Here is a 26,494-nt window from a genome sequence, read left to right on the forward strand (position 1 = left end):
AGAGAGAAAATCTAAATGGTTTTTTATCTCTTATTTTATTTTTTTATCTTAGAGAAAAATCTAAATTTAATTAATTTCATAAAAAAGAACACATACCTAATAGAGAAAGACTTGTCCATAAGTTTTCCATTTGCAGGATCTATAAATGCTAGTTTGAGGCAACAGAGTGTAGGGGGTCCAACCTCATATCGTATTCCAACTATTTTGACCAATTCTTGATCCTTCAACAGATTTTTTAAAAAATTAAATAAATTCTTCAAGACTCTAATTCTCCACATACTGCAAAATTTAACCAACTCACAATTTAGGCTTCCAACTCACAATTTAGCAGACCAGTTTAAGTGACTATTAATTACAATTATTTTTGCTAAAGTTAATCTGCACATCTTTTTCAAGATAGACATTTAATACGGTTACTAATGTAAGGAGTATATTCACATTAGAAAATACAATTCTTGGTTTTCTTTCTGCTGTTTCAGTTACCTGTGTTCAGCCATGGTCCAAATGGAAAATTCCAGAAATAAACAGTTTCTAAGCTTTACATTGTGAGCCATTCTGAGTAACACGATGAAATTTTGTGCTGCCCCACAGGGGACGAGAGTCATCCCTTTGTCTAGCGTATCCACACTATATCAACTACCCATCTGTTAGTCACTTAGAGGACATCTCAACTATCACAATGACAACTGTGTCGGTACAGGGAAGCTGAAGTTTTTCTAAATTATGCACAAAGCTAAGCCTTTTTTCTCATTTGTGTTTCTTCTTTTGAAACTTGAACTGCTTGAAGGCAGCCGATCAATGATTCCCTCTCATCATTGATGTTTCTCTCTCTCTCTTCCTATCCCTTCCTCTCTGAAATTAATAAAGAAATATGAAAAAAGAAACTTATACTGCTTTTTAAAATCTGTCCTGGGTATGCACATTTTAAGATTACTGATACAAAACTGCCTTCCTTATAATTTTACATGTCAATCAATAATATGAAGACTACCCAATGATAAACATAAGTCTTCCTACTATCCTGTTTCCCCGAAAATAAGACAGTGTCTTATATTATGCTCCCAAAGATGTGCTAGGTCTCATTTTCAGGGGATGTCTTATTTTTCCATAAAGAATACGGTACACATTTGTTAAATGAAAATAAAGGAAATTTATTACCTGTATACGGTACGGTAGTACGGTGGTTGTCAACACAAACCAGACAAACTGTGAATCCTACAGTATCAAAATTTATTCATTTATTCAATGACAATCATGTCATCATCTTCTGGAACATTATCATAACAATCCAATTCCTGAATTTCCTGGTGAATTTCTTGTGACTCCATTTCTTTCAGAGTCAGTGGACCAAATCTCTCATGTTTAGCCTAGGGGGGCCTTATTTTCGGGGGAAGGGGGGATGCCTTATATTTCACTAAGAAGGAAACCTGTAAGTAGGTCTTATTTTCGGAGGATGTCTTATTTTCGGGGAAACATGGTAGATCTTAAGGCTTAGAGGTAACAGCAGACAGTTTTTTAAGGAGGCCCTAAATGATTGGATAAAGCATCGGCCTGTGGACTCAAGAATCCCAGGTACAATTCAGATCAAGAGCATGTACCTTGCCGAAATTGGTTTGGCTCAGTTGATAGAGCGTTGGTCTGCGGACTGAAAGGTACCAGGTTCGATTCCGATCAAAGGCATGTACCCTGGTTGCGGGCACATCCCCAGTAGGGGGTGTACAAGAGGCAGTTAATCAATGATTCTCTCTCATCGATGTTTCTAACTCTCTATCCCTCTCTCTTCATCTCTGTAAAAAAAAAAATCAATAAAAATATATTTAAAAATAAAAAAATATTTTTAAATAGGAAATAAATGGAGACAATAATGAAATATGGCCCTAGGGCCTAGACGGTTTGGGTCAGGAGATAGAGCATCAGCCTGCGGATTGAAAGGTCCCAGGTTCGATTCCAACCAAGGGCACATGCCCAGGTTGTGGGCTTGATCCCCGGAAGGGGTTGTGCAGGAGACAGCTGATCGATGCTTCTCATCATTGATGTTTCTCTCTCTCTCTCCCTCTCCCTCTCTAAAAATCAATAAAGATACTTTAATAATAATGAAATATGCTCCCAGGTTCCTTAATAGGCTCAAGTAATTTAATTATACATGTGCTAAATGTTAATACTATCATCTTACCCTAAGATCCATTTTTCTCCATGGCTCCTTGTTCGGGTTCAGTTCATAAATGTTATTTCTTCTGACAGCCTCAATATAAGCTTCATGACCCTGTCGAAAATATATAACCTACAAAAAGGATACATTAAAAAAAAAATAAAAATTTAAGAGCAACATTACTATCTTATGTTCCATACTCATATTTTTAAATTTTATTACTCTTACCTCATCGCCCATTTGTGGAACAAATGGAGATTTTCGAAGTGTGGTGTCAGTTATCCAAACTGGAGGATGACATTCATATAAATCTTCCATATTATCTGTTAACTCTGCCAGAGTCGCTCTCTGCAAATTCTGCTAAGGGGAAGAAAACAGAGTTTGGTAGAAGAGAAAAGAGCAGCATGCACTCTTTGATTGAAAAATAAAAGAGCCGAGACCGGTTTGGCTCAATGGATAGAGCGTCGGCTTGGGGACTGAAGGGTCCCTGGTTTGATTCCGGTCAAGGGCATGTACCTTGGTTGCGGGCATATCACCAGTAGAGGGTGTGCGAGAGGCAGCTGATCGATGACTCTCTCTCATCGATGTTTCTAACTCTCTATCTCTCTCCCTTCCTCTCTGTACAAAAGCAATAAAATATTTTTTTTAAAGAAAAATAAAAGAAATGTCACCATTCAGAATGACTACTTACTACATGTCACCTAATGACTAGTTCTGAAATGTCATACATATTTGGTTCCTGTACACACACAGGATCATATCACTAGTTTGCATTCTAGATCTACCTAGCACTTTCCTAGAATCTCTTGATTTTAACATTCTTCATAACGTTTTATATCCTATGCAAGGAGCTAATTTCCAACCTAAATCCTCTTCACTAGAAAGCCTGCTCTGCCTGAGACACCACCAGTATGAATTTCACCACAGACTAGTAACCACAGGCAACCGCCTGTGGTTTTAAGACTGGCGACTATAAAATATGACCACAATTCTTATATACTTGTACTCTCCAAAGTATCCTCCGTTTGAATATGAGCTCACCTTGCTTCTAACAAACAAAATAAAGCCAAAGTGACAATGTTGGACTTTAAGACTAGGAAATAAAAGGCATCAGGGCTTAACCTTCGCTTATGCTTTTGCATCACAAAAGACACTCAAGCAGCCAGCCCTATGGAAGCTCATGCAATGGGAACTGAAGTTTCCAGCCAACGACCCCATGAATGAGCTTCAAAGATGATCATCTAGAGTAGACCCAATCAAGCCTCAGACAAAGCAATCCAACCATGATTAGGCAACCTCATGAGTCCAAATACCCTAATCAGCTCCCAAATTACTAACCCATCAAAACATGATATAATACGTTTCCTATTTTATGCAGCTAAGTTTCAGGATGACATGTTATACGGCAACAGGCAACCAGTACAAAGACATGGCATCTTTAAATATTGAGAGCTACCTGCACAATAAGAGCACATGCACTGTACATGTAAAGACAAGTTATATTATAGCTAGGAAAAAACTATGAAGATAGAGCATAGCAAATAAAAACAGAAAACAAAGCAATATCAGGCAAAACAAGAGAAAAATGCCTTGAAGTGTATTTCCAGTATTGAATTAATAAAATAAAATAAAAAAATGTTAGGGTTGGATCCTGAGAAAAATAGAACTTTCCCTGTAAGTTTCAGATTAAAAAAGGCTTAAGTTTCAAGTCCAACCCAAAGCAGGTTAGAAAGAGAAGATTTAATAATAAAATAGCTTTTCCAAAAATAAGTTTGCATTTCACATTTACTTCCAGATGATGTAACATTGTCAATAAAGACTTTAATTTTAAAAAGATTTCTAATTTTAAATGTGGACAGAAACGCCTCTTTAAACTGTGCATAAGATGTTATTTCTAAAGTTATATTTTTCTTACCTCTCTTTTAGGCTTATTTTCTTTCTTTCTCTTTCGTCTCCTTTTTGGAGGAGATAAATTCTCAGCAGACACTTCATCCTCTGAACTACTACAAAACCGAGTAATACGCCGACGAGATGAAGTTCGTAAAGGAGGCTGCAAATTGATGCCTGCATCAGCTGTCCAATCAGAATATCGAGATGAAGAGTCACTAGAAAAGGAACACATTTTAAGTTCTTTGGAACCAGAATCTAGGCCCTCATAGCAAATTATTACTATAACCTAGAGAAGAGGAGGAGGAAAGGACAGACCCCAGAAAGCTTCAACTTGAACAACCGGCCCTCTCCATCAATGAATACTGAAATGACCAAAGATCATAAGAAAGAGAAACCTTCACCAACTCGGGGAATTAGGAAAGAAGGTAAGCCTGAGAAAATTTTTTAAGTATAATACAGATGAGACCTCATGGAAGACAAGTAATTCCACTTCTAAAAATTAGTTATGAAAACAGTAGAGGTCACACAGAACCATAGGTAACACCCCCGCCCAAGTTGGAGCCGACTCTATAATAGACTAGAAATTTCCATTAGATTGACTAACCATTAAGTGAATACACTGAGAAGCCCAAGGAAAGCATAGCCAAGCTTCTTGCCAAGAGAGGGACTTTCTTAGATATGACAGAAGACCCAAGAGAGATACCAGTTCTAGCCCATCCAGAAGCAAAAGCAGAGTCAAGCCCTAGACTGTTTGGCTCAGTGGATAGTGTCAGCCTGTGGACTGAAGAGTCATGGGTTTGATTCTGGTCAAGGGAACATGCCTGGGTTGTACGCTCAATCCCTCATAGGGGGTATGCAGGAGGCAGCGGATCAATGATTCTCTCTCATCACTGATGTTTCTCTCTCTCTGAAATCAATAGATATATTTAAAAAAAATTAAAAAGCAGAGTCAAATGGGCCCTTGCCGGTATGCTCAGTGGTTAGAGTGTCAGCCTGAGCACCCAAGTGTCTCGGGTACAATTCCCAGTCAAGGTCATATATCTGAATTGCAGGTTCTTTCCCGAGCCCTGGGGTTAGGGCACATACAAAAGGCAACCAATTAATGTTGATGTCTGTCTCTCTCTCTCTCTCTCTCTCCCACTCATTCACTTCTCCTGCCTCCCTTTTCACTGTTATCTACTATAAAAGCAATGGAAAAAATATCCTTGGGTTAAAGATTTACTTTTTTTAAAATATATTTTATTGATTTTTCACAGAGAGAAAGGGAGAGGGATAGATAGAAACATCGATGAGAGAGAATCATCGACCAGCTGCCTCCTGCACACCCCCAACTGGGGATGTGCTCGCAACCAATGTACATGCCCTTGACCGGAATTGAACCTGGGACCTTTTAGTCCGCAGACTGATGTTCTATCCACTGAGCCAAACCGGTTTCGGCTCTTGGGTTAAAGATTTAAAGAAAGAGCCAAAACCGGTTTGGCTCAGTGGTAGAGCGTCGGATGTTTCTCTCTCATCGACGTTTCTAGCTCTCTATCTCTCTCCCTTCCTCTCTGTAAAAAATCAATAAAATATATTTAAAAAATAAAAAGTCAAACAGGAAACTAGACAGAATATTAGCCACCAGCCTATCACCAGCTTAAGCAAAACACATAAGGCCTCTACTGGAGCCATCATTGGCCAGCCACTTAGCTCTCAGGCTCAATAATGCACACTCACACAAACACACATATTCCAAAAGCTTTTTATTATAAAAAGAGCTATTCAAAAAAATTTTTAAAGCATTGCATGATAAAACTCAAGAAAAGCTTAAGTAAAAGACACTAAATATAGAAATAGAAAGGAAAATGGAGGTAAAACAAAGAATTTAACAGGTATACCTGTTACAGGAGGAAAGAGTTCTGGAGATCAGTTGCACACACTGAATGTACTGTATTAACACTACTGAATTGTACAGTTAGAAATGGTACATTTTCTTAGGTACATTTTGCCACAATTTTTAAAAAAATTGTTTTTAGGAGTAGACAAGTGTTCTAAAAATCACTCCAGCTTTTCTTAATCATCATAAAAGCATAATATGCTAACTAGACCAGAAGGCTGAACAGCGAACTACCGTCCAGATGACCTTCCAGACAACCTTCTGGACAAAGGTGGCACTGCTAGGCCGAGCCCCTTGCACAAATTTCGTGCACTGGGCCTCTAGTAATGAAATAAAATAAGACACTGCAGTATGGTGTTGTGGATCCACATACTATAAGTGGAAATAAAAATAAGATTATTTGAATCATATTTAGAAGAAAATTTTCTGGACTTGTGATACATTTAGAAGAGAGAATTATGTCCAGATTATGGCTTAAAGCATCTATCAAGACTAAGGTGACATTTACCAAGACGAGGAACAAATGTGAACATGGGAAATGGATAGCAAAACTAAACAAAACATAATACATAATGAATTTAATAATGGGTCGTTTTTGTTATTTACTCCTCCCCTGAGGACACGTTTCTATAGATTTTAGAGAGTGTGACTGAGGGCAGAGGGTGGTAAAAACATCAATGAGAAAAAGAAACATAGATTTGTTGCCTCCCACACACACCCCAACAAGGGATTGAACCTGCAAGCTAGGTATGTGCTCAGACTGGAAATCAAACCGCACCTTTTTTGGTGTATGGGACAATGATCCAACCAACTGAACCATCCAGCCAGGGCTGTGCTAATGCAGCCCAAGACTGACTAGATGTTTTCAGTAATGTGTTTTATACTCCTAGCTCAAATATTTATAGTCAAATAAAAGTGCCTAAAGTATTTTCCATAGAAACAGCTGTTAGCCAGTTTTCTTCTCCTTTTACATGTATTAAAAACTCAATGTTAACTCAATGTTCTATAATTGCAAGCTCTTGCATCTTGAATGCCATTCAAATACAATTCTATCACTAACATGGGTAAAAGATCAAAAACAAAACCAGATACCTAGAACTTTCGCTCTCGCTTTCGCTTTCGCTTTCACTTCTTCTATCACTTTTCCACTCTTCTTCTTCGGATGAACGAGAACCTTCACTTTGATCACAGGAAGTCTGATTCATGAGGGGGAATAAAATAAAAACCTTGATCTGAGTGAAGTTAATGAAAAGTCTTGTAAATGTTCTCAGCGTTTTGAACTTAAACCACTGTAATAGGTATGAACTGGTATCTCACCAGTTTCACTTCCAATTCCTTAATGCCATATGATGCTTATCTGCCATCTACTTTTTTTGATGGGCTTTCTATTAGATCTTATACCAATTTTTAAACTGGGTTTTTTTATTGTTGAGTTATAATTCGTGGCATATTTTGAATCCTTTATCAGATATGAGTTTTACAGATATTTTCTCCAATTTCGTAGTTTGTCTTTTCATTCTCTGTGCATCATTTTTGTTAAAACTCAAAATGTGAAATTTCCATTATAACCTCTACAGAATACTGTATTTTCACACATTTCAGGGTAGAGTCAAAGTAAGACATTCGACATTTATTTAAGATTATTTATATACGTTAATGTTATAAACTCACATGTCTCACAGAGCTTGAAGACTCATTTCCAGAAGACAACTCAATCCGTCCAACATTTCTTCTGCTGTAATTTGGACATTTACGCCTACATGTCCTCTGCCTAAACGATGACATCAAAATTGCTGAATCTGACTGTAACATAAAAGAAACATGCAAATGAAAATCATTTCTGAATAAATACAATTTCAAAAAAATAGGCATTCTATCAAATTCCCAAAAATATTTCAGGCAAATAATAATAGTTGAAATATAAAAGAAAATATTCTTTATTTTTATTTTGACCATCTGCTATTAAAATTAACCTTGGCATCTTTACTTTTAAGATACTTGGAAGGCATAGCTAAATTGGGCACAGTAGATTATCATTTTCCAAATAAAACTTTAAGTCTATTGACCATGAATGAAATAATAACCCAAAAAGTTTATCACTTTAAAAATATGTATCTTAGAAGTGAATATATTACAAAGTAGTAACCAACCTTAAGAAATATGTCACTATGTCTGAAATAAACCTCAAATTATTAACTCTAGTTATGTCCATAGTTTAAATTGTGGATGATTTGTTGTGAGCACTTTTCAATTCTGCTTGAAATTTTAAAATATATTTTTATCAAAACAAAAAAATCTTTAAAAATCAGCCAAATAATAGCCCTGGCTAGTTTGCTCAGTTGGTAAGAGTGTGGTCTATATAGGCCAAGGTCCGATCCCCAGTCAGGGCACGTACAAGAGGCAACCAATGAAGGCATAAGTAAATAGAACAAGTAATGTGTCTCTCACCAATAATTTTTTTTTAATTACATAGGCCAAATAAAATAGATTGTATTTGTTAATCTTTTTTAAACCTTACCTAAGGGCATGCTTAGAAGGAGGAAGGGCAGGAGGGAGAAAAGATATCAATGTGAGAAAGAAACATGAATCAGTTGCCTTCGGGTACATCTTCAACCAGGAATGGAAGAAACCCACAACCCAGGTATGTGCCCTGACTGGAATCCAATTGACCACCTTTTGATACACAGGACCAGGTTAATCAGGGCTAGATTATATTTTAAGGGGTTGGGGTGAGGGTCGGGGAGAGGGTGGGGAAGTGAAGGTGATGCTGGTGGGCAAGGGGAAGGGGCAAGCTATATTCCTCAAACACCAAAGTCATATTTGAAATCACATAATAAAAGCATATATTCCTTGAATATACAAATAAATTTGCACATAGTGCCTCCTATTTGATAATCAATAGTGTGTATTATCACTTCAATATATCAATGGCTGATTTAAAATGAATTACATCTAATACTGATTATGGTTATAATAAACAAATCTGTTTTAAAATGAATTACATCTAATACTGATTATGGTTATAATAAACAAATCTGTTTGAGGATTGTTTGAGCTACTCCTTCAAGTAGTTTTGACTGCCTGTTTTCTGAGTTAACTGGTCGATTCAGTTAAAAAACTATAGCCAGCCAAAACCGGTTTGGCTCAGTGGTAGAGCGTCGGTCTGCGGACTGAAAGGTCCCGGGTTCGATTCCGGTCAAGGGCATGTACCTTGGTTGCGGGCACATCCCCGGTAGGGGGTGTGCAAGAGGCAGCTGGTCGATGTTTCTCTCTCATCGACGTTTCTAGCTCTCTATCTCTCTCCCTTCTTCTCTATAAAAAATCAATAAAATATATTTAAAAAAAAAAAAAAACTATAGCCAGCTGAAACCGGTTTGGCTCAATGGATAGAGCGTCATAGTCTGTGGACTAAAGGGCCCCAGGTTTGATTCTGGTCAAGGGCATGTATCTTGGTTGCGGGCACATCCCTGGTAGGGGGTGTGCATGAGGCAGCTGATAGATGTTTCTCTCTCATTGATGTTTCTAGCTGTCTATCCCTCTCCTTTCCTCTCCGTAAAAAATCAATAAAATATATTTAAAAAAAAAAAACTACAGCCATTTGACTGACTACATTTCCCCCTCGAATAAAATAATTGTTCTATCTAAAAAATAAAAAAATTTAAAAAATTAAAAATGAATTAAATTTTCCTTAATTTGTCAGTACTACTTTTTGTTAAAGCAAAAACTAGTATTGAGGAGAAACCAAGATGGCGGCATAGGGTAGACACCCGAATGCAGCCTACCACAACAAATTTTAATTTAGAACTGGAAAACAGGGGAGGCATTGCCCTGAAGTGCCGGACGGCTAGCTGAGAGGAGGCTCTGCCATCTGGGAAGGAGAGAGAAGGCACGCTGAACCTCAGGAACTGTGAAGGTACAGAGAACTGTGCGCGAGAAAAGGCGCTGGCTTAATACCGGTGCTCGGAGAGGGCGGGCCCTGCTGAGTTCGCTACTGGCTTACTCCCGGCGCGCAGAGAGGGTGGACAGCTAACTCACAGCTGGCTTTCTTGTTCGAAAGGAAAACAGAACCACCCTATTGCTCTGATAGACGGCCCTAGTCAGGGAGAAGCCAGACTGTCAGGCAGCAGGCAGAGATCTCTCGGAGGTGTGTGAAGCCAGAGGCCATTACTGAGGGACTTGGGGAGGAGCCGAAGGGAAAACAAAGCTTGTCTGTATCAACCCGAGACTCCGCCCCATCCAAGCTGAGCACAGAAGCTCTCCCAGAGGCTGGCTTTCTCTAAGGAGGTACTGGCTGGAATCCAAATCTTGTCTGCGCCTTTACCAAAGAGGTGCGTGCACCTACAACCAATCTTCCGAAACTCACCGCGAACAGGACTTTTCTAAGGAGAGACTGACAGGTAACCAAAGATTGCCTGCGCCACCCCGAGACCCCGCCCCATCCAAGTGGAGTACAGAAGCCCTCCTAGATGAGACACTGCTGATCCTCACAGCCAATTGGCTTGTAGATCTACGCTCCCCAGTGATACCAACAATAAGCAAAGCTTAACAACAAGACTGCTCACACAGCCCACAAAGAGCTGCATCAAGACTGTCCACCAAGGGTAACTGGGAAGGCTGTGCTACTGGGCTCTACCAGAACACCTAGCACACAAAACTATTCCATCAAATCAGGGAAACAACTAAAATGCAGACAAGAAGCAGGACACAAAGGAAGGAGAAGAAGGAAAAGAAAAGATTAGACATTGATTTCAAAACTACAGTTATAAGGTTATTCAAGAATATCCTAAAAAAGCCCGATAAAATAAATGAGACCTATGAGGATATGAAAAGGGATCAACTAGATCAACTAGAAATGAAGAAAACATTGTCTGAAATAAAAAATATTACACAGAGTCCTAAAAATAGAATGGAGATGGCAAGAATCAAGACAAAGATTTAGAACAGAAAGAGTCAGAGGACACTCCTCCACAGAAGCAAGAAGATAAGAGAATCCAGTAAGTTGAAGATAGTGTAAGAAACCTCTGGGACAATTTCAAGTGAACCAACATCAGAATTATGGGGATCCCAGAAGATGACAGAGAGCAAGACACCCAAAGAATACTAGAAGAAATAGTGAAAGAAAACTTCCCCCACCTAGGGAAAGAAATAGACTTACAAATCAAGGAAGCCCAAAGAACCCCAAACAAAAGGAATCCAAGGAGGACCACACCAAGACACATCATAATTAAAATTCCAAGAGCAGCCGAAACTGGTTTGGCTCAATGGATAGAGCGTCGGCTTGGGGACTGAAAGGTCCGGGGTTCGATTCCGGTCAAGGGCATGTACCTTGGTTGCAGGCATATCCCCAGTAGAGGGTGTGCAAGAGGCAGCTGATCAATGACTCTCTCTCATCGATGTTCCTAACTCTCTATCTCTCTCCCTTCCTCTCTGTAAAAAATCAATAAAATATATTAAAAATAATAAAAAATAAAAAAATAAAAAAATTCCAAGAGCAAAAGACAGAGAATATTAAAAGCAGCAAGAGAAAAGCAAGGAGTTACCTATAAAGGAGCACCCATATGATTGTCAGCTGATTTCTCAACAGAAACCATGCAGGCCAGATGGGAATGGCAAGAAATATTCAAGGTGATAAATAGCAAGAACCTACAGCCAAAAATTCTCTACCCAGCAAAGCTATCACTCAAAATCGAAGGCCAGATAAAGAGCTTCACAAATCAAAAAAAGCTAAAGGAGTTCATCACCGCCAAACCAGAATTATATGAATTGCTGAAGGGGGTTCTTTAGGAAAAGGAAGAAAATAAAAGATAAAAATTATAAACAACAAATATATAACTATCAACAAGTGAATCTAAAAACCAAGGGAATTAAAAAACCTGATGAACAATATTAACTGGTGAATATAATAGAATCAGAGGTATGGAAGGGGAGTGGACTGACGATTCTCAGGGAAAAGGGTAGTGGGGGTGCGGGAAGAGACTGAACAAAAACTGTGCACCTATGGATGAGGACAGTGGGGGATGGGAAAAGGACAGAGGATGGGGTGGGAACCTGGTGGAGGGGAGCAATTGAGGGCGAGAGGGAGGAACACATTTGTGTTGAACAATAAAGATTTATTTTTTTAAAAAGAAACATGCCTAGGAGGTGACAAAAAACAAAAGTAGTATTGAGTTTCATAGCTAATAATGTACAAACACGATTGGATCAAATCTATCACTCAGAAAAACAAGTAATCTGTAAAAAAAAAAAAAAAAATTCTTTTAATCAGTTTGAGCTCTGGCTGGTGTGTTTCAATTGGTTAGGGATGATCTGGTGTATCAACTGGCTACTGGTTCAATTCCTGGTCAGGGTACATGCCCGGGTTGCAGGCTCAATCCTTGTAGGGGATGTTCATGAGGTAGGCAATTAATGTTCTGCTCTCACATAGATGTCTCTCTCCCTCTCCTTTCCTCTCTCTTAAAAAATTTAATAAAATCATTTTTTAAAATCATTTGAAGGGCATTATATATCTAACAAGGCTATGAAGAATTAAGGACAGTAATCCCAAGGAACTAAAACCCAACCTGATGACCAATTCTGGGAAAATCCTGCAAACACACAATCATTTTCACCAGTTTTGTAGCACTAATCTTACATACATTTTGTGAGTATCTTCCATGAACTCCATGTTAATGCTATCCATATAATGTTCAAGAAACTCTATATAAAGAAATTAAATACTAAGGAATAAAATTTTCTTGAGTTTGGAGGGTCACAAACCATTGTAACATCTAAAATTTTTATAAATGCATGATTTGGATAAACTTCAGAAATAGCCAAAACTAACCAATAGTTTTAAAAGTAAGACAGTTGGTTCCCCGTGGAAGAAAAGAGAGTGCAGTGATTGGGGATGGACACAAATGTTTTTGATGGGCTAGTAATGTCCTAGTTCTTGGCCTGAGTGGTCACTAGACAGTAATTTTCTAGAATCTATTAATAGTATTAGGCATTAGACTACTTTCCTCAAGTTTTCACACTATTTCTCTTTCCTAATAGCTGTATAGCCTTATGTCTACTATTTTAAATCCCAAATAGAAGGCTTTAAGCAAAATATATTGTTCTATTTCAGGTGAAAATTACTACTATTCTCAGTGATCAAAAGACACAAATTTCAGTTTAATTTCTAATTTGCTTATTCCTAAGAAAAATAGAATTTAAGTTACCTTTTGTGAGAACTGAAGAGTCTTTTTTCTTCCAATTACATAAAGATTTCTTTCCTCTTCACCTTTCTCTATTCTGAAATCTTCCAACTTCCTGCAAATATAATTATCCAGTTATATTAGTGAACTGATGAATAAGTAGAGGATATTAACAGAAAAAAATAATCATCGTGATTCTAGAAATCATCTAAGGTTATAGCAAAACTTAAGTCAAGCTATACTAACCTATTATCTAAATCAGTGGTTCCCAACCTTTTTTTGGCCATGCCCCACCCTAAGCATCTCTGAAACCCTGATGCCCTCCCTGTGACATATCATTCTTATTATCCAAAAAGTGAACTCCTATTCATGTGGAAGAAGCCAAAAAGGCCATTAACTTGGTCTAAACAAGCTTGCAAAGAACATGGCAGCCACAAGAGAGAAAAATAAGAGAACAAAAAGGCAGTTGAAGTACTGAGGAAGAAGTCACTAAGATATTGTTAGAAAAACACAAAAATATGAAGTGATATTAAAAAAATAGCAAATAAAGCTTTAATACATATAATAGAGAGCTGAAATGCATAAATATGTCACAATATATAGTTATATACTGTATATGCGGCCCCTAGGACCATAAGAAATGCAAAAAACTCGCTGTTAATAATTCGTTCTCGAATTGCCCCCCTGTGGGGCATGTGTCCCACATTGGGAACCACTGATCTAAATTTTTCACAGTAGATATATACTACTTTTATAGGCAAAAGTCAGATTTTTAATTTCTCTTGATCCTTACTAAATGACACTCCAATATTATGTAAAAATTTGCCCTGCTTTCCACTATAAGGATTGTTGTCAAGGGCACTGACCACTATTGTATCACTCAGTATCTTTTTCATAAACTCTCATGTGTATGCTAGAATACAGTCCTAGAAAGAGCAACACTCTTCTTCGAAAAAATTGTTTTGTGTCAGACAGCTGACTCTCAATCCCATTCCCCTTTCTTCCTTAGAAACAGAATCTCAACTTTTACCTAGACGCTTTGTTGCTCTAAGTGATATTACCTAGTCTCTTCTGTAGCTTAGTATGGCCATATGATGATATTCTGGTCAATGCACTATAAGCAGACATGTCATATGGAGTCATTAAGGCTGCTTGCTGACATCAAGGATGTCCATTTTACCTTCTGCCTCTCTTCCTTCTTCTTGCCTAAATCTCAGCCTCCTCACAGAGGCAGATATAGGGTGGCCAGAATATAAAGACCAGCTCTCTTGAACTTTTGAGTTGACCTTAAGATTAAAATCCATACTCTGAGATGGAGATTAGAAACAGAGGAACCTGAGATCCTGATTAATTAGAACCATGTATTCCAGCCTTCAGCTAGTTCCAGTCTTCCTTTATGTTAAGAGAACAAATGCTTGTTTAATGTTCTGCAGGTCTTTCACTCCTGATATCCTTGTTTCCCTTGGTTTTGAAAACAAAAAATATCCCAAAAAGACACTTTCAGGTCTGATAATCATACAACTCAGACACTTTAAGGCTTAATTATAGCATTCTACATACACAATGGTGATTTTCTTTATTTCTCATCCTACTTCCAGATTTAGTTTTTCACTACTTTATTGTAATTTTAAATATTCTCAAAGTCACTGTACAATTTATAAGTAGTATCTAATATTATTCTACCAATCACTGAAACACTTTTTTTTAATTAAATTATCTTTGTACATATACCATATCCCCCCCCCCCCATACCTTGAAACACTTCTTGCTAAACACATGAAGGAAACACTTATACAAAATTATCTTCAAGATATTTGTGTCTTGGAGGCACAACTATGACAAAATACTGAAAGATTTTAGATACTAATGAGAACAGTATTTGCTTCCTACGTTTCAAAAAATAAGTCTTACAAAAGAACCAAAAACATTTATGACATCTGAGCTGAGACAATTGGAAATTTAAATACTATTTAGTTCTACTGAAGAACTGTTTGTTGTTTTTAAGATAATGATGGCATAAACTTATATTTAAGACAACTTTTTATTGTTTAGAAATACATACTGACATGCTTTCAACAAAATGATGTTTAAGATTTCAAAATAATGAAGAAAGTGGGTATTTGTGTAGATGAAATAAGATTGGCTATAAAAAAAATTTACCATAGTAAAGAGTTAGAGAACAAGTCTGACATTTTTTTACCACAACTAAAATAGATTCCAGCCCTAGCCGGTTTGGCTCAGTAGACAGAGTGTCAGCCTACAGACAAGGGTCCAACATTCAATTCTGGCCAAGGGCACATGCCTAGGTTGTGGGCTCAACCCCCGTAGGGGGCATGGAGGCAGCCAATCAATGATTCTCTCTTATCATTGATGTTTCTCTCTCCCCCTCTCCCTCCCGCTCTCTGAAATCAATAAAGAAATATATTTAAAAATAAATAAATAAAAATAAAATAGACTCCAACCCATTACTAAAATATATTTATATGATTATTTGCACCACTAATGGATTAAGATATGCAAATAACCACATAGATATATTTTCATACATAAAAACAATATTAATAGATATCCTAAAACAAACCTAAATATGCCTAGTGGTACCTCTGGTACAACCACTCTCCGTTTCCACGCCTGCAGGTCCCGCTCTGTAGCGATCTGACTACGGGGAGCGTTCTGATGCATCTGGCGAACACCTTCTACTTGTCCACTCCGACGCAGACCAATATTTGGAGGCGACTGGATGTCTAAGCTTGGTCTTCTAAAACCTAGGGGAAAATTGTCAAGAAATGATTCCAAAACAAAGTTCACTCTATGTGCATTTAACACATAATAAGCATTCCTTCTGAGATAGAAATAAAAAATATCTACTAAAAAAAACTCTGGAAAAAAGAATCCTCATGTGACTGAGATCAAAGTGTAGACTATAGAACAAACATTAACTATCAATCTCAATTTCCATTTTTACTAGACTTTCTGAAATTCTTTAATGTATCAGCATTTCTATTATAACATTTTATTTGCATTCCTAAAAACCTTGTCTTATTCAAAACCACACACTAAAACACATCTTTTCAGCCGGGACCGGTTTGGCTCAGTGGATAGAGCGTTGGCCTGCCGACTGAAAGGTCTCGGGTTCGATTCCGGTCAAGGGCATGTACCTTGGTTGCGGGCACATCCCCAGTACAGGGTGTGCAAGAGGCAGCTGATCGATGATTCTCTCTCATCGATGTTTCTAACTCTCTATCCCTCTCTCTTCCTCTCTGTGAAAAATCAATAAAATATATTTAAAAAAAAAACAAAAACATCTTTTCAGAAAAATAAGCATTGAAGACAGACTCTTCAAACTGCAAAGGCTTTGTAACAAGAGCTCTAACAAAAGTAATTGCAACCTCAAAGATAATGTGAGCCATTCAGGCAGGCAGCTGCCAGAGTAGGTATTAAAAATCCTCAAATGTGCCAAAAACGGGTTTGGCTCAGTAGATAGAGCGTCGGTCTGAGGACTGAAAGGTCCCAGGTTTGATTCCAGTCAAGGGCATGTACGTTGGTTGCGGGCACATCCCCAATGGGGGGTGTGCAGGAGGCAACTGGTCGATGTTTCTCTCATTGATGTTTCTAGCTCTCTATCCCTATCCCTTCCTCTCTGTGAAAAATCAATAAAATATATTAAAAATTAAAATTAAAAAAAAAATTTAAAAATCCACAAATCTGCAAAGTGGGAAAATGCTATCAACACTTGAAATGAAGCTGCGTGAGTGGTAACAGGGCAATACAGACAACAGTGAGCTCTGAGCCTGCGCAGAGCTGATCAGCTGGGCACAGGAGGCAGGACAACCAATAGCTAGAAGTCACAGAGGATGGAGACCTGTCTGAGGGAGGAGGGAGTCCCAGGCAAAGTGCTGGTTTTCCTAAAACAGAGTGAAGAGGTTCCTCCTACTAATGCAACAGAGAAACTGGGGGCCTTTCCTGAGGGAGGCTACAAATTCTACGCAAGCTACACCTGCTCTTCTGGCCTAGGGTAAAATCCACTTGAGTAAGCACAACTCCTCATTCTTCTACACACAGCGTTCTGTTTGCCTATGAAATGAACCACTTTGCATTAAATTGGTTCACCCACTAAAATGGCATTAAACATTTATATTAAAATGTACTAGTGCCGACAGGCCCGAAGCAGCCGGGTCTGGTGTGGCCAGGCCCGGAGCAGCAGCTGCCAGGTCCAGAGCAACTAGGTCGGGAGCGGCGGTGACCAGACCCGGAGCAGCTGGTTGTGGAACGAACCAGAGCAACAGAGGCCAGGCCCGAAACAGCCAGGCCCGGAACAGCTCGCTCTTCGCCTGCCCCTGCCCCACGGCTGCCTCTCAGACATGGCTGGAAACTTTTGTCGGAACTTGAGGGTCTGCTGAATCAAGTGATGAAGGCTTAGATCTGGATGTGTTGAGTTAGTATAGGGCTGGGGTATTGATCTGTGAGTGCCTTGGGTGGGGCCTGGATGAGGCTGGTTGACCTATTTGGAAATGTCTTTTGTGTGAAATGTATCATTGGGCATGTGGTGGTATTATTGATATGAGAAAATGCTAAGTAACTGATTTACTATCTGAAAAGGAATTTACAATCGGGGAAAGGGAGGGAGGAAGAGACTGAACATAAACTGCACCTATGGATGAGGACAATGGGGGATGGGGAGGGGGCGGAGGGTGGGATGGGAACCTGGTGGAGGGGGGAAGAAATGAGGAACCTTTGTAACAATTTGAACAATAAAGATTGATTTACAAAAAAAAAAAAAAAGAAAAGAAAGAAAATAAAAACGTACTAGTGCCGAAACCGGTTTGGCTCAGTGGAAAGTGTCGGCCTGCGGACTGAAAGGTCCCGGGTTCAATTCCGGTCAGGGACATGTACCTTGGTTGCAGGCACATCCCTAGTAAGAGGTGTGCAGGAGGCAGCTGATCAATGATTCTCTCTCATCGATATTTCTATCTATCCCTCTCCCTTCCTCTCTGTGAAAAATCAATAAAATGTATTTAAAAAATATAAAATAAAATAAAATATTGAAGCCGAAACCAGTTTGGCTCAGTGGATAGAGCATTGGCCTGCGGACTGAAAGGTTCCAGGTTTGATTCTGGTCAAGGGCATGTACCTTGGTTGCGGGCACATTCCCAGTAGGGGGTGTGCAGGAGGCAGCTGATCCATGTTTCTTTCTCATTGATGTTTCTATCTCTCTATCCCTCTCCCTTCCTCTCTGTAAAAAAAAATCAATATATTTTTTTAAAAATTGAAAGATATAAAGCCTTATGCTATACATTTCCAGGAAATAAACCTTAATTCCTCATTAGTATTTATTAGAGTCCTAGTCCACGAACAGCATGACAACCCCAAAAGTTTTAAATGAATCATGGACTTGCAGTCACTGGGCTAGAAACAAAGAAGACAGTAAATGAGCTGAAACTGTGCAGCCGGACAAGTTGTGAAATCAGTAATCTAAAGGCGTGGTGTCATGTCCACATGGGAAATAACACCTTGGGCCTATGTCAGTCACACAGCTATAAATGAGAAACAGACCCCCAACATTCCCCCCCTAAAACAAAAAAAACAAAAAAAAAACAGTGGTCCAAACACTACAAAGATGGTAAAGACAAAATATAAATTGATCCTAGCAGGATCTGCATATGCCAATGCCATCTTTCACTGATTCCCTGCCTGCAGTGACTGTCTTTGGAGCAGCCTGATTTTTATATCATGTAGTTCAGCACTGAGGTCAGTACTGAATAATAAAAAGATAAGAAAGTACACTTGGCAAATATATTTAAAGTTTCCTTCTACAAACAAAAGAATGCCTTCACTAGCTATAAATTAATTTTTTCAGAGTAGATTTCTATGAAATTATTTTGCCATTACAAAATAAAAATTAGCCTTGGACGAGTGGTTCAGTTGACTGGAGCATCGCCCATAATATCGAAAGGTTGTAGATTCAATTCCTAGTCGGGCGCAAGCCCAGATTTTGGGTTCAATTCCCAGTCGGGGTACATGTGGGAGGCAAGTGATCAATGTTGCTCTCTCTCAAATAAATTTTTAAAACAATATATCCTCAAGTGAGGATTAAAATACATTAATTAATTAAAATTAAAGAGAAAATTCTCCGATAAGAAAAAATATTGGTTAAAAAAAGAGGTTTGTTAGCATATCAACTTTATACCTAATAAAGCTACCTACAGATTAATACTTAAATTGAAAAAAATACCATGCTAACTTCAAGTTTTTCACATATGTACCTGACAATGACTTCATTTATGCTTCACTTTCAATCAGCCATATTAAGGCAAAATATATCTCATTATTTATTACCTCTTCGTGGTGTTTCTTCCCCATTTGGAAGTACATTTGGGTTATTATCCTGACCAGCTCCCATCCTCTCATCTTGCTCCTGTTGCAACTGTCTTATCATTCCATCAAGAACACTGGGCTCTGGGCTTCCTTCACCATTATCATTAGTTTGTAGGCTTATAATTTGTTCAATTACCTCTCCATCACCTGCAAATTCAATATCATCAACATAATCATAATTTACACAAATGGGGGGGGACATCTACAATTAAAATTACATTGGCACCCTAGCTGGTTTTGCTCAGTGGATATAGTGTCAACCTGTGGACTGAAGGGTCCCAGGTTCAATTCCAGTCAAGGGCACATGCCCAAGTTGCAGGCTCATTCCCCAGTGGGGGATGTGCAGGAGGCAGCCGATCAATGATTCTCTCTCATCATTGATTTTTCTCTCTCTCTCTCCCTCTCCATTCCTCTCTGAAATCAACAAAAAAAAATTTTAAAAAGCTGTAACAGGCATTAAAGTATCGGACAAAAGCTGCTTTTGATTATTGTTTATGATTACATAAGAGAATGTCTTTGTTCTTAGAAAATACATATTAAAATACTTCTGGCCGAAACCGGTTTGGCTCAGCGGTAGAGCGTCAGTCTGCGGACTGAAAGGTCCCAGGTTCAATTCCGGTCAAGGGCATGTACCATGGTTGCGAGCACATCCCCAATAGGGGGTGTGCAAGAGGCAGCTGATCAATGTTTCTCTCTCATCAGTGTTTCTAACTCTCTATCCCTCTCTCTTCCTCTCTGTAAAAAAATCAATAAAAAAAAAATATATATATATATTTTTAATTTCTGGGTAAATGAATATGAGATCCAGAACTTAAGCCTCAATTGCTTCAAAACAATAATATGTATCTAGAGATAAATGATAAACATTACATTAAAAAGGGCTTTGCACTTACTTGTTGCCACATAGCCTAGCTGTGGAACCAAATGTTCATCGGCAGAATTTTCTCGGCCTGGTACTAATCTCTGGTACTTAGTTGGATGAGGATTTCCATCTACATCTACCAAGAATGGTGGAGGCATAAGGTGAGGAGCCTGCTGAGTTTGCTCATCTAAGACATAATTATTAGAATCTCTAATCAGTGGTCGATAGTCGGTATGGAAGAACATCTGTTCAGGAATCTAGAAAAGGGAAGTTTAAACAAAAAAAAGTAGAAAAAGGAAATTTACAGATTGACATTTTGAAGTTTATACATGTTAGAGGAAAACAAATACTAAGCAGTTAATTGTAATTAGAAAAAACAATGAAATTAACACCCTATTTTCAAAATATCCTTCAGAACTACTTAATTTGCCCGCTATAAGAAAATACTTAAAATGACCTTTTCATATGGCTTGCTGCATCCAAACCCAAATATCAGAAGGTGCCCATGAGAGTCCGTACAGGCAAAGTGCTGTCCATCCTGTGAAAACTTACAGTCAAACACAGCTCCGTGCCCTTGTCCTTCGATCTGGGAAACACAGGAAAAAGCGCATTCATTACTGAATAAAAGTTTGGCCCATGCTAACAAAGAAACAAAGTTATGCCCAAGTGTATGCAAGTGCTTTGCTGTATTAACTGTTTTTGTGTTGATAGCTTGCTATGATATATCACTTGTAGAAAAAAAAATGTTAAGACAAATTTTTCATCCAGCATGTCAATTTTTATTTTCAGAAAAGAACTTTAAAAAAATTATTTTAGACAGAGAAAGGGGGAAGGGGCAGGAGGAAGGGAGGGAGAAGGAGAAAAAGAGAGATACGGATGTGGGAAACATCAACTGGTTGCCTACCGCAGGCGCCCCAACCGGGGATCCAACCCTAAACTTGGGTACGTGCCCGGCCAGGAACCGACCTGCCCCTTGTGGTGTACGGGACAATGCTCCAACCCACTGAGCCACCAGCTCAAGGCTGACATTCACTTTGGATACCACTAGCCTAAAAGAAATCTTGAAAGATGTTCTAAAAGTTAGTCCTCAAAATGACTGAATAAAGGATCATAAACCAATCCAAAGTGAAGGTTTTATTTCTGCTATGTGAATGACAAGCACATTCATAAACTTTGAACTTGTAACAAGAGGTTATTGACTAAAAATCTATAAGGTAAATAATGAAAGATTAATAAAATCAATACTTTTCTGGAGTTTAAACTTTCTACTAATATGACTGACTACCATGCAAAATTTGTAATGCTGCATGTGACGTCTCAGACTGTGTATAATTACCATAATTTTAACAATTTAAACACAAACAGTCACATTCACCTATACACACAAAATTAAATAGATAATTTTGAAAATCTTTCCCTTATGTGAAACAGTTATACAGAGAATTTCATGTATGTATGTATATATGTATGGCTGTCAGATATTTATGAGGTTTTAAGTACCTTGATTTTTAGAAGTATAAACTGCCAAAACAGGCAGATGTGTTTCTGGCTGAACTTTATTTACAATCTAAGTACTGGAAACAAACTCAAGCATGCATGAAAATAACCTGTACTTAACTTACCATATTAAAGTAATGTTTCATCTTGGTGCCTTTTGTAACATCCCATATAAATATGCTGCCATCGTGTCCTGCAGATAGCATAATTCTGGAATCAAAGGGATGTGTCTCCAAAACAAACACTTCATCAGCATGTCCCTGTAGTCAACAAAGCCATACAGTTAAGGAAGGGGGGGGGTTGCAAATTAGAAGTTTCTAATTAAAAATCCATTTGTTAGTATATAAGGACTTTTCAAAAATGTATCAATTACAGTAACTTATATTAGTATATATACAAATTTCTATTTATTTGATAATATAAATCAAATAAATAGAAATTTGTATATATGATTCCATAGCTTTAAAAATAAAATCATAGTTCAAAATATCATGATTTGTTATATTTAACTAGAAGCCTGGTGCACAAATTCATGCACGGGTGGGGTCCCTCTGGGTAGTCTGCAGGGATTGAACGAAACCCACAGTCCAACACCACTTGCAGCTCCTACCACCTGCCGCTCCCGCTCATCCTGGCGGCCCCACTGTGCCTGCCACGGGCTCACACCCAATCAGCCCTGATGGGGAGAGGCTCGCCATGGTCGCCAGCCATGAGTCCTGCATCTGGCACCCTCCCAAGGGGAGTGGCCTGCAGGATCAGACTGAAACTGGCATCCCCCCAGTGGTCCTGGAGTGTGAGAAGCAAAGGCCAGGCTGAGGGAGCCCAGCAGTGCATGATTGGGCCAGGGAGGGCCCGAGGGAGGGCTCCAGGGCATGTCTGGCCCATCTTGCTCAGTCCCTATCGGCCGGACCCCAGCAACAAGCTAACCTACTGGTTGGAGCATTTGCCCCGTGGTGGTCAGTGCACATCATAGTGAGCAGTTGAGCAGTCTTAGCATATCATTAGCATATTACACTTTGATTGGTTGTTCTGCCATTTGGTCTATTTGCATATTACCCTTTTATTAGATAGGAGGATAAGAACTACCTACCAACAAGTTATGAAGTAGTTGTCCAGTATAAGAATTCCACACTTTGAGAACATGATCATTCACAGCTGTGACAACAATGCTATCATTCTGATTCCAAGCTATCATTGTTACTTTGGGTTTCATAAACCTTTCTTCTTCGGAGGTTAAGTCCCTAAGAAAAAATGCACAATGTGTAAATTCACTGGGTGGTAGACTACATACAGTGTGTATACAATTCCGTATCTGTACCAAAATCAAGTTCACATCCCTCCCTTGCCAACTCTATAGAGTAGGGGTGTCGAACTCAATCAGAGAAGGGACCAAAATCTAAAATCCAGCCTAAATCGCGGGCCGAATGGTTTACTGAACAGTCATAAACTGTCATTGTGATGGAAACGCAGCGGAGTCCAGTGATGACAGCGCGGTGCGGGCCACATTGGAAGGCCTGGCGGGACGGATTTGGCCCGCGGGCCTTGTGTTTGACACATGTGCTATAGAGGGTCCAACAGATGTGAACCTTAACAGATTATCTACAAACAGATTAGGGCAAAACCCAAAGTAAGAGAGGATTCAGACGCAGACTAAATAAAGGCAGACCTTCGGGCACTTTCATCTTCATATCCAATATCTAGAAAAGTGCCTGACAGACAGTTTGCTAAACTGTAAACAAGACTGTATTCATCTCATTTATAGTTCCCTATAAACTGTTCCTATGATCCCATGGTATAGTCTTTGATACATATGTCTGCAAAGCACTACAGCCTTTATGAAAGCGATACGCCAAGTTTCTCTATAAAATATAGTCAGAGAAACTGACTATATTGTCACCCTACTATAGCAATTCTTTTTTTAATTCCAAAAATCTTATCTACAGAAAAGTAAAATTTGTGCATGATATGCTTGGGTTGTTTGGGTGGTTTATTTTTTCCAGTGATTTTAAAGCAGGGGTGGGGAACATCTGCCTAGGGACCATATAAGGCCTAAGAAATTATTTGGGCCAGGACCGGTTTGGCTCAATGGATAGAGCGTCGGCTTGGGGACTGAAGGGTCCCGGGTTCGATTCTGGTCAAGGGCATATACCTTGGTTGCGGGCAGATCCCCAGTAGGGGGTATGCAAGAGGCAGCTGATCCATGACCCTCTCTCATCGATGTTTCTAACTCTCTCTCTCTCTCCCTTCCTCTCTGTACAAAATCAATAAAATATATTTTTTTTAAAAATCATTTGGTCTGGCCCTGCCAAGCCATTAGGGGTAGGTAAATTAAGTATTTGACCAAATACGGCAGGCTAACTTTTTTTTTTTTTTTTTAATATATTTTGATTTTTTACAGAAAGGAAGGGAGAGAGATAGAGAGCTAAAAACGTCGATGAAAGAGAAACATCGACCAGTTGCCTCTTACACACCCCCTACCAGGGATGTGCTCGCAAGCAAGGTACATGCCCTTGACTGGAATCGAACCCAGGACCTTTCAGTCCGCAAACCGACGCTCTACCACTGAGCCAAACCGGTTTCGGCAGCAGCAGGCTAATTTTTAAGTTGGTAATTCTGTATGACCTGAATAAATATCCAAATGGCCCTTGGCAAAAAAAAGTGTTAGAGAAAGGAAGTGTGAGGAAAGGAGAGAAAGGGAGAAGAATGGAGAGGGAAGGACAGGAAGAAAGAGAGAGAGGGAGAAAGATGGATTTTCTTGTTCTGCTTATTTATGCATTCATTGGTTGATTCTTGTATATGCCCAGACAGGGGATCAAACCTGCAACTGTGGCATGTAGGGATGGTGATCTAATCAACAAGCTACCCAGCCAGGGCATACCTGAGATATTTCTATAATTTTTTAAAATTATAGGTGGCCTAGCTAGTGTGGTTGAGTGTCAACCTATGAACCAGTCAGGACACATGCCTCGATTGTGAGCTCAATCCCCAGTAGGGGATGTGCAGGAGGCAGCCAATAAATGATTCTCATCATTGATGTTTCTATCTCTCCCTCTCTAAAATCAATTTAAAATTTTTTTTTTTAATTATAGGTGGTTTTAAATGCAATATCTAAGAAAAAGTCAATGTTTTAAGAAACAGTAGAATAACTATGTGTTCTTTCTTACGTAAATGTTAAGAACACATTCTTTTGGCTACATGAGATTTAAGTATCTGAATCAGACATGCAGGAGTAGCCATTCCCTTCGATCGTAGCTCTTCAAGGCAGGAGGTATCTCCAGTCCCCTGAACAAAGCAATCAACAAACCAGGGAGAGACCAAGTACTTATGATGTACCCATTTAAACAAACCATCTCAACTTACCCTGAGATTCTAGTAGCCATATCCAACAAAATGCTTCTCCACTCTAACTGCTCAAATCTCCAAATCCGTGCTGTTCCATCTCTGCTACCACTTAAAAACCTTAAAACACACATAAGAGACCTCACACTCATATACATGCCACCAACAGTTACAGTTAAAATCAAAGCAAAAATAAATTTTAACATGGTTATCTTGACTACAGATGAATCTATAGGTGTTAAGCCAGAAGACAAAGCTAAACTGAAAAAAATCTGGGTTGCTGCGATTTGCCTGGCTCTATGAAATAAAGCACATTTCAAACTCAATCAATAGCTTGTCAAACAGACTGAGTTTTGAGAAGACAACAGCACCTGTAGGGATAAAATAGGAAAAATAAAGGCCATTTGGGAAAATCAGTAGGAGCAAAAGCTCCATTCTACGCATCTTAATTCTTAAACTCAAATTAGTTCATGCTGGCAAGTGTGTAAAAATAATCTTTTAACACATGTTAAAAACTGCAGATTAGGAAAGGCACTTGAGAAACACTGGGAATCACAAAAATATATATAATTTAAGTGATAATTTCATTGCAGGATACAGCACAGTCATTGATAAGAAAAGATTTAACTACTCAAACAAGAAATTTCACCTAATTTTTCTGTAAATCAAAAATTTAGCTAATGTTCAAAATATAGAAAATAAAAGACATGATTAATACAAGATTGCTATAGGACTCATGTCCTTCCTAGGTTTTTTTTTTAAGATCTTATGCTAGCAATCCTCATGCAGTTTGGGGGGGAAAAGAAAAATTAGCTGATGTAAACTAAAGGAGATACAGGAGACAGCCGAAACTACAATTTTAAAACTTATATTTCACATGTTTCCCACTGCCCCAGACCCTTTTCATTCATACAGGGGTTGGCAAGCATAGGCTCAGAATTGGGAGTACAGGAACAGCTAACACAGCTATTGTAATAAGCAGCACAGCCTGCATATCTTTTCCATATAAACCACTGTACACCTACTTTTGCCCACCTCTATTTATTTACTAATAAGTACCTGCAACATACAGTAATACGGAGCTATACTAATACACAGCACAGCATGTATACCTAATACATACCCACAAATAATGGAACCTGCACATACTAACCATGTAGACAAATGAAAAATGCCTTTGTCTACAAATTGCAGTGATCCTACATAAACATGGAGGTCTCTGTCTGGCTTAGCACGGCTGTCTAAGTCTGATCGTTCCCCTCCACACAAGCTGGGGGAAAAAGAAAAAAAAGAAAAAGAAAAAATAAAAAAATAAATACATACCCACAAAT

The 26,494-nt window shown here is 38.7% G+C and overlaps 1 protein-coding gene and 1 non-coding gene across 10 annotated transcripts in view; one reads left to right on the forward strand and one right to left on the reverse strand.

The window, feature by feature from the left end:
* The window catches only part of BRWD1 (bromodomain and WD repeat domain containing 1), an 88,193-nt gene that overhangs the window by 35,071 nt on the left and 26,628 nt on the right, over positions 1-26,494 (reverse strand). For 5 of the 9 annotated variants that reach the window (XM_045585247.1, XM_045585248.1, XM_045585246.1 and 2 more), the window contains 14 exons: positions 25,185-25,283; positions 22,915-23,065; positions 21,950-22,084; positions 20,785-20,913; positions 20,359-20,584; positions 19,427-19,612; positions 15,672-15,855; positions 13,115-13,205; positions 7,587-7,718; positions 7,008-7,111; positions 4,065-4,254; positions 2,378-2,509; positions 2,174-2,281; positions 97-221 (listed from right to left, as the gene is read on the reverse strand). In XM_045585247.1, coding sequence (XP_045441203.1) covers positions 97-221; positions 2,174-2,281; positions 2,378-2,509; positions 4,065-4,254; positions 7,008-7,111; positions 7,587-7,718; positions 13,115-13,205; positions 15,672-15,855; positions 19,427-19,612; positions 20,359-20,584; positions 20,785-20,913; positions 21,950-22,084; positions 22,915-23,065; positions 25,185-25,283 — 1,992 coding nt within the window. Of the gene's footprint in view, positions 1-96; positions 222-2,173; positions 2,282-2,377; positions 2,510-4,064; positions 4,261-7,007; positions 7,112-7,586; positions 7,719-13,114; positions 13,206-15,671; positions 15,856-19,426; positions 19,613-20,358; positions 20,585-20,784; positions 20,914-21,949; positions 22,085-22,914; positions 23,066-25,184; positions 25,284-26,494 lie in introns of all 9 variants that reach the window. The other 4 variants (XM_045585243.1, XM_036447935.2, XM_045585244.1 and 1 more) reach the window with 4 other exon arrangements.
* On the forward strand, positions 26,295-26,433 carry LOC118725170. The gene has a single exon (XR_004989901.1). It is a non-coding gene; the product is annotated as a small Cajal body-specific RNA 3 (non-coding RNA).

This window comes from Pipistrellus kuhlii, unplaced genomic scaffold, assembly GCF_014108245.1.
Source record: "Pipistrellus kuhlii isolate mPipKuh1 unplaced genomic scaffold, mPipKuh1.p scaffold_m20_p_2, whole genome shotgun sequence".
Lineage (NCBI taxonomy): Eukaryota > Metazoa > Chordata > Mammalia > Chiroptera > Vespertilionidae > Pipistrellus > Pipistrellus kuhlii.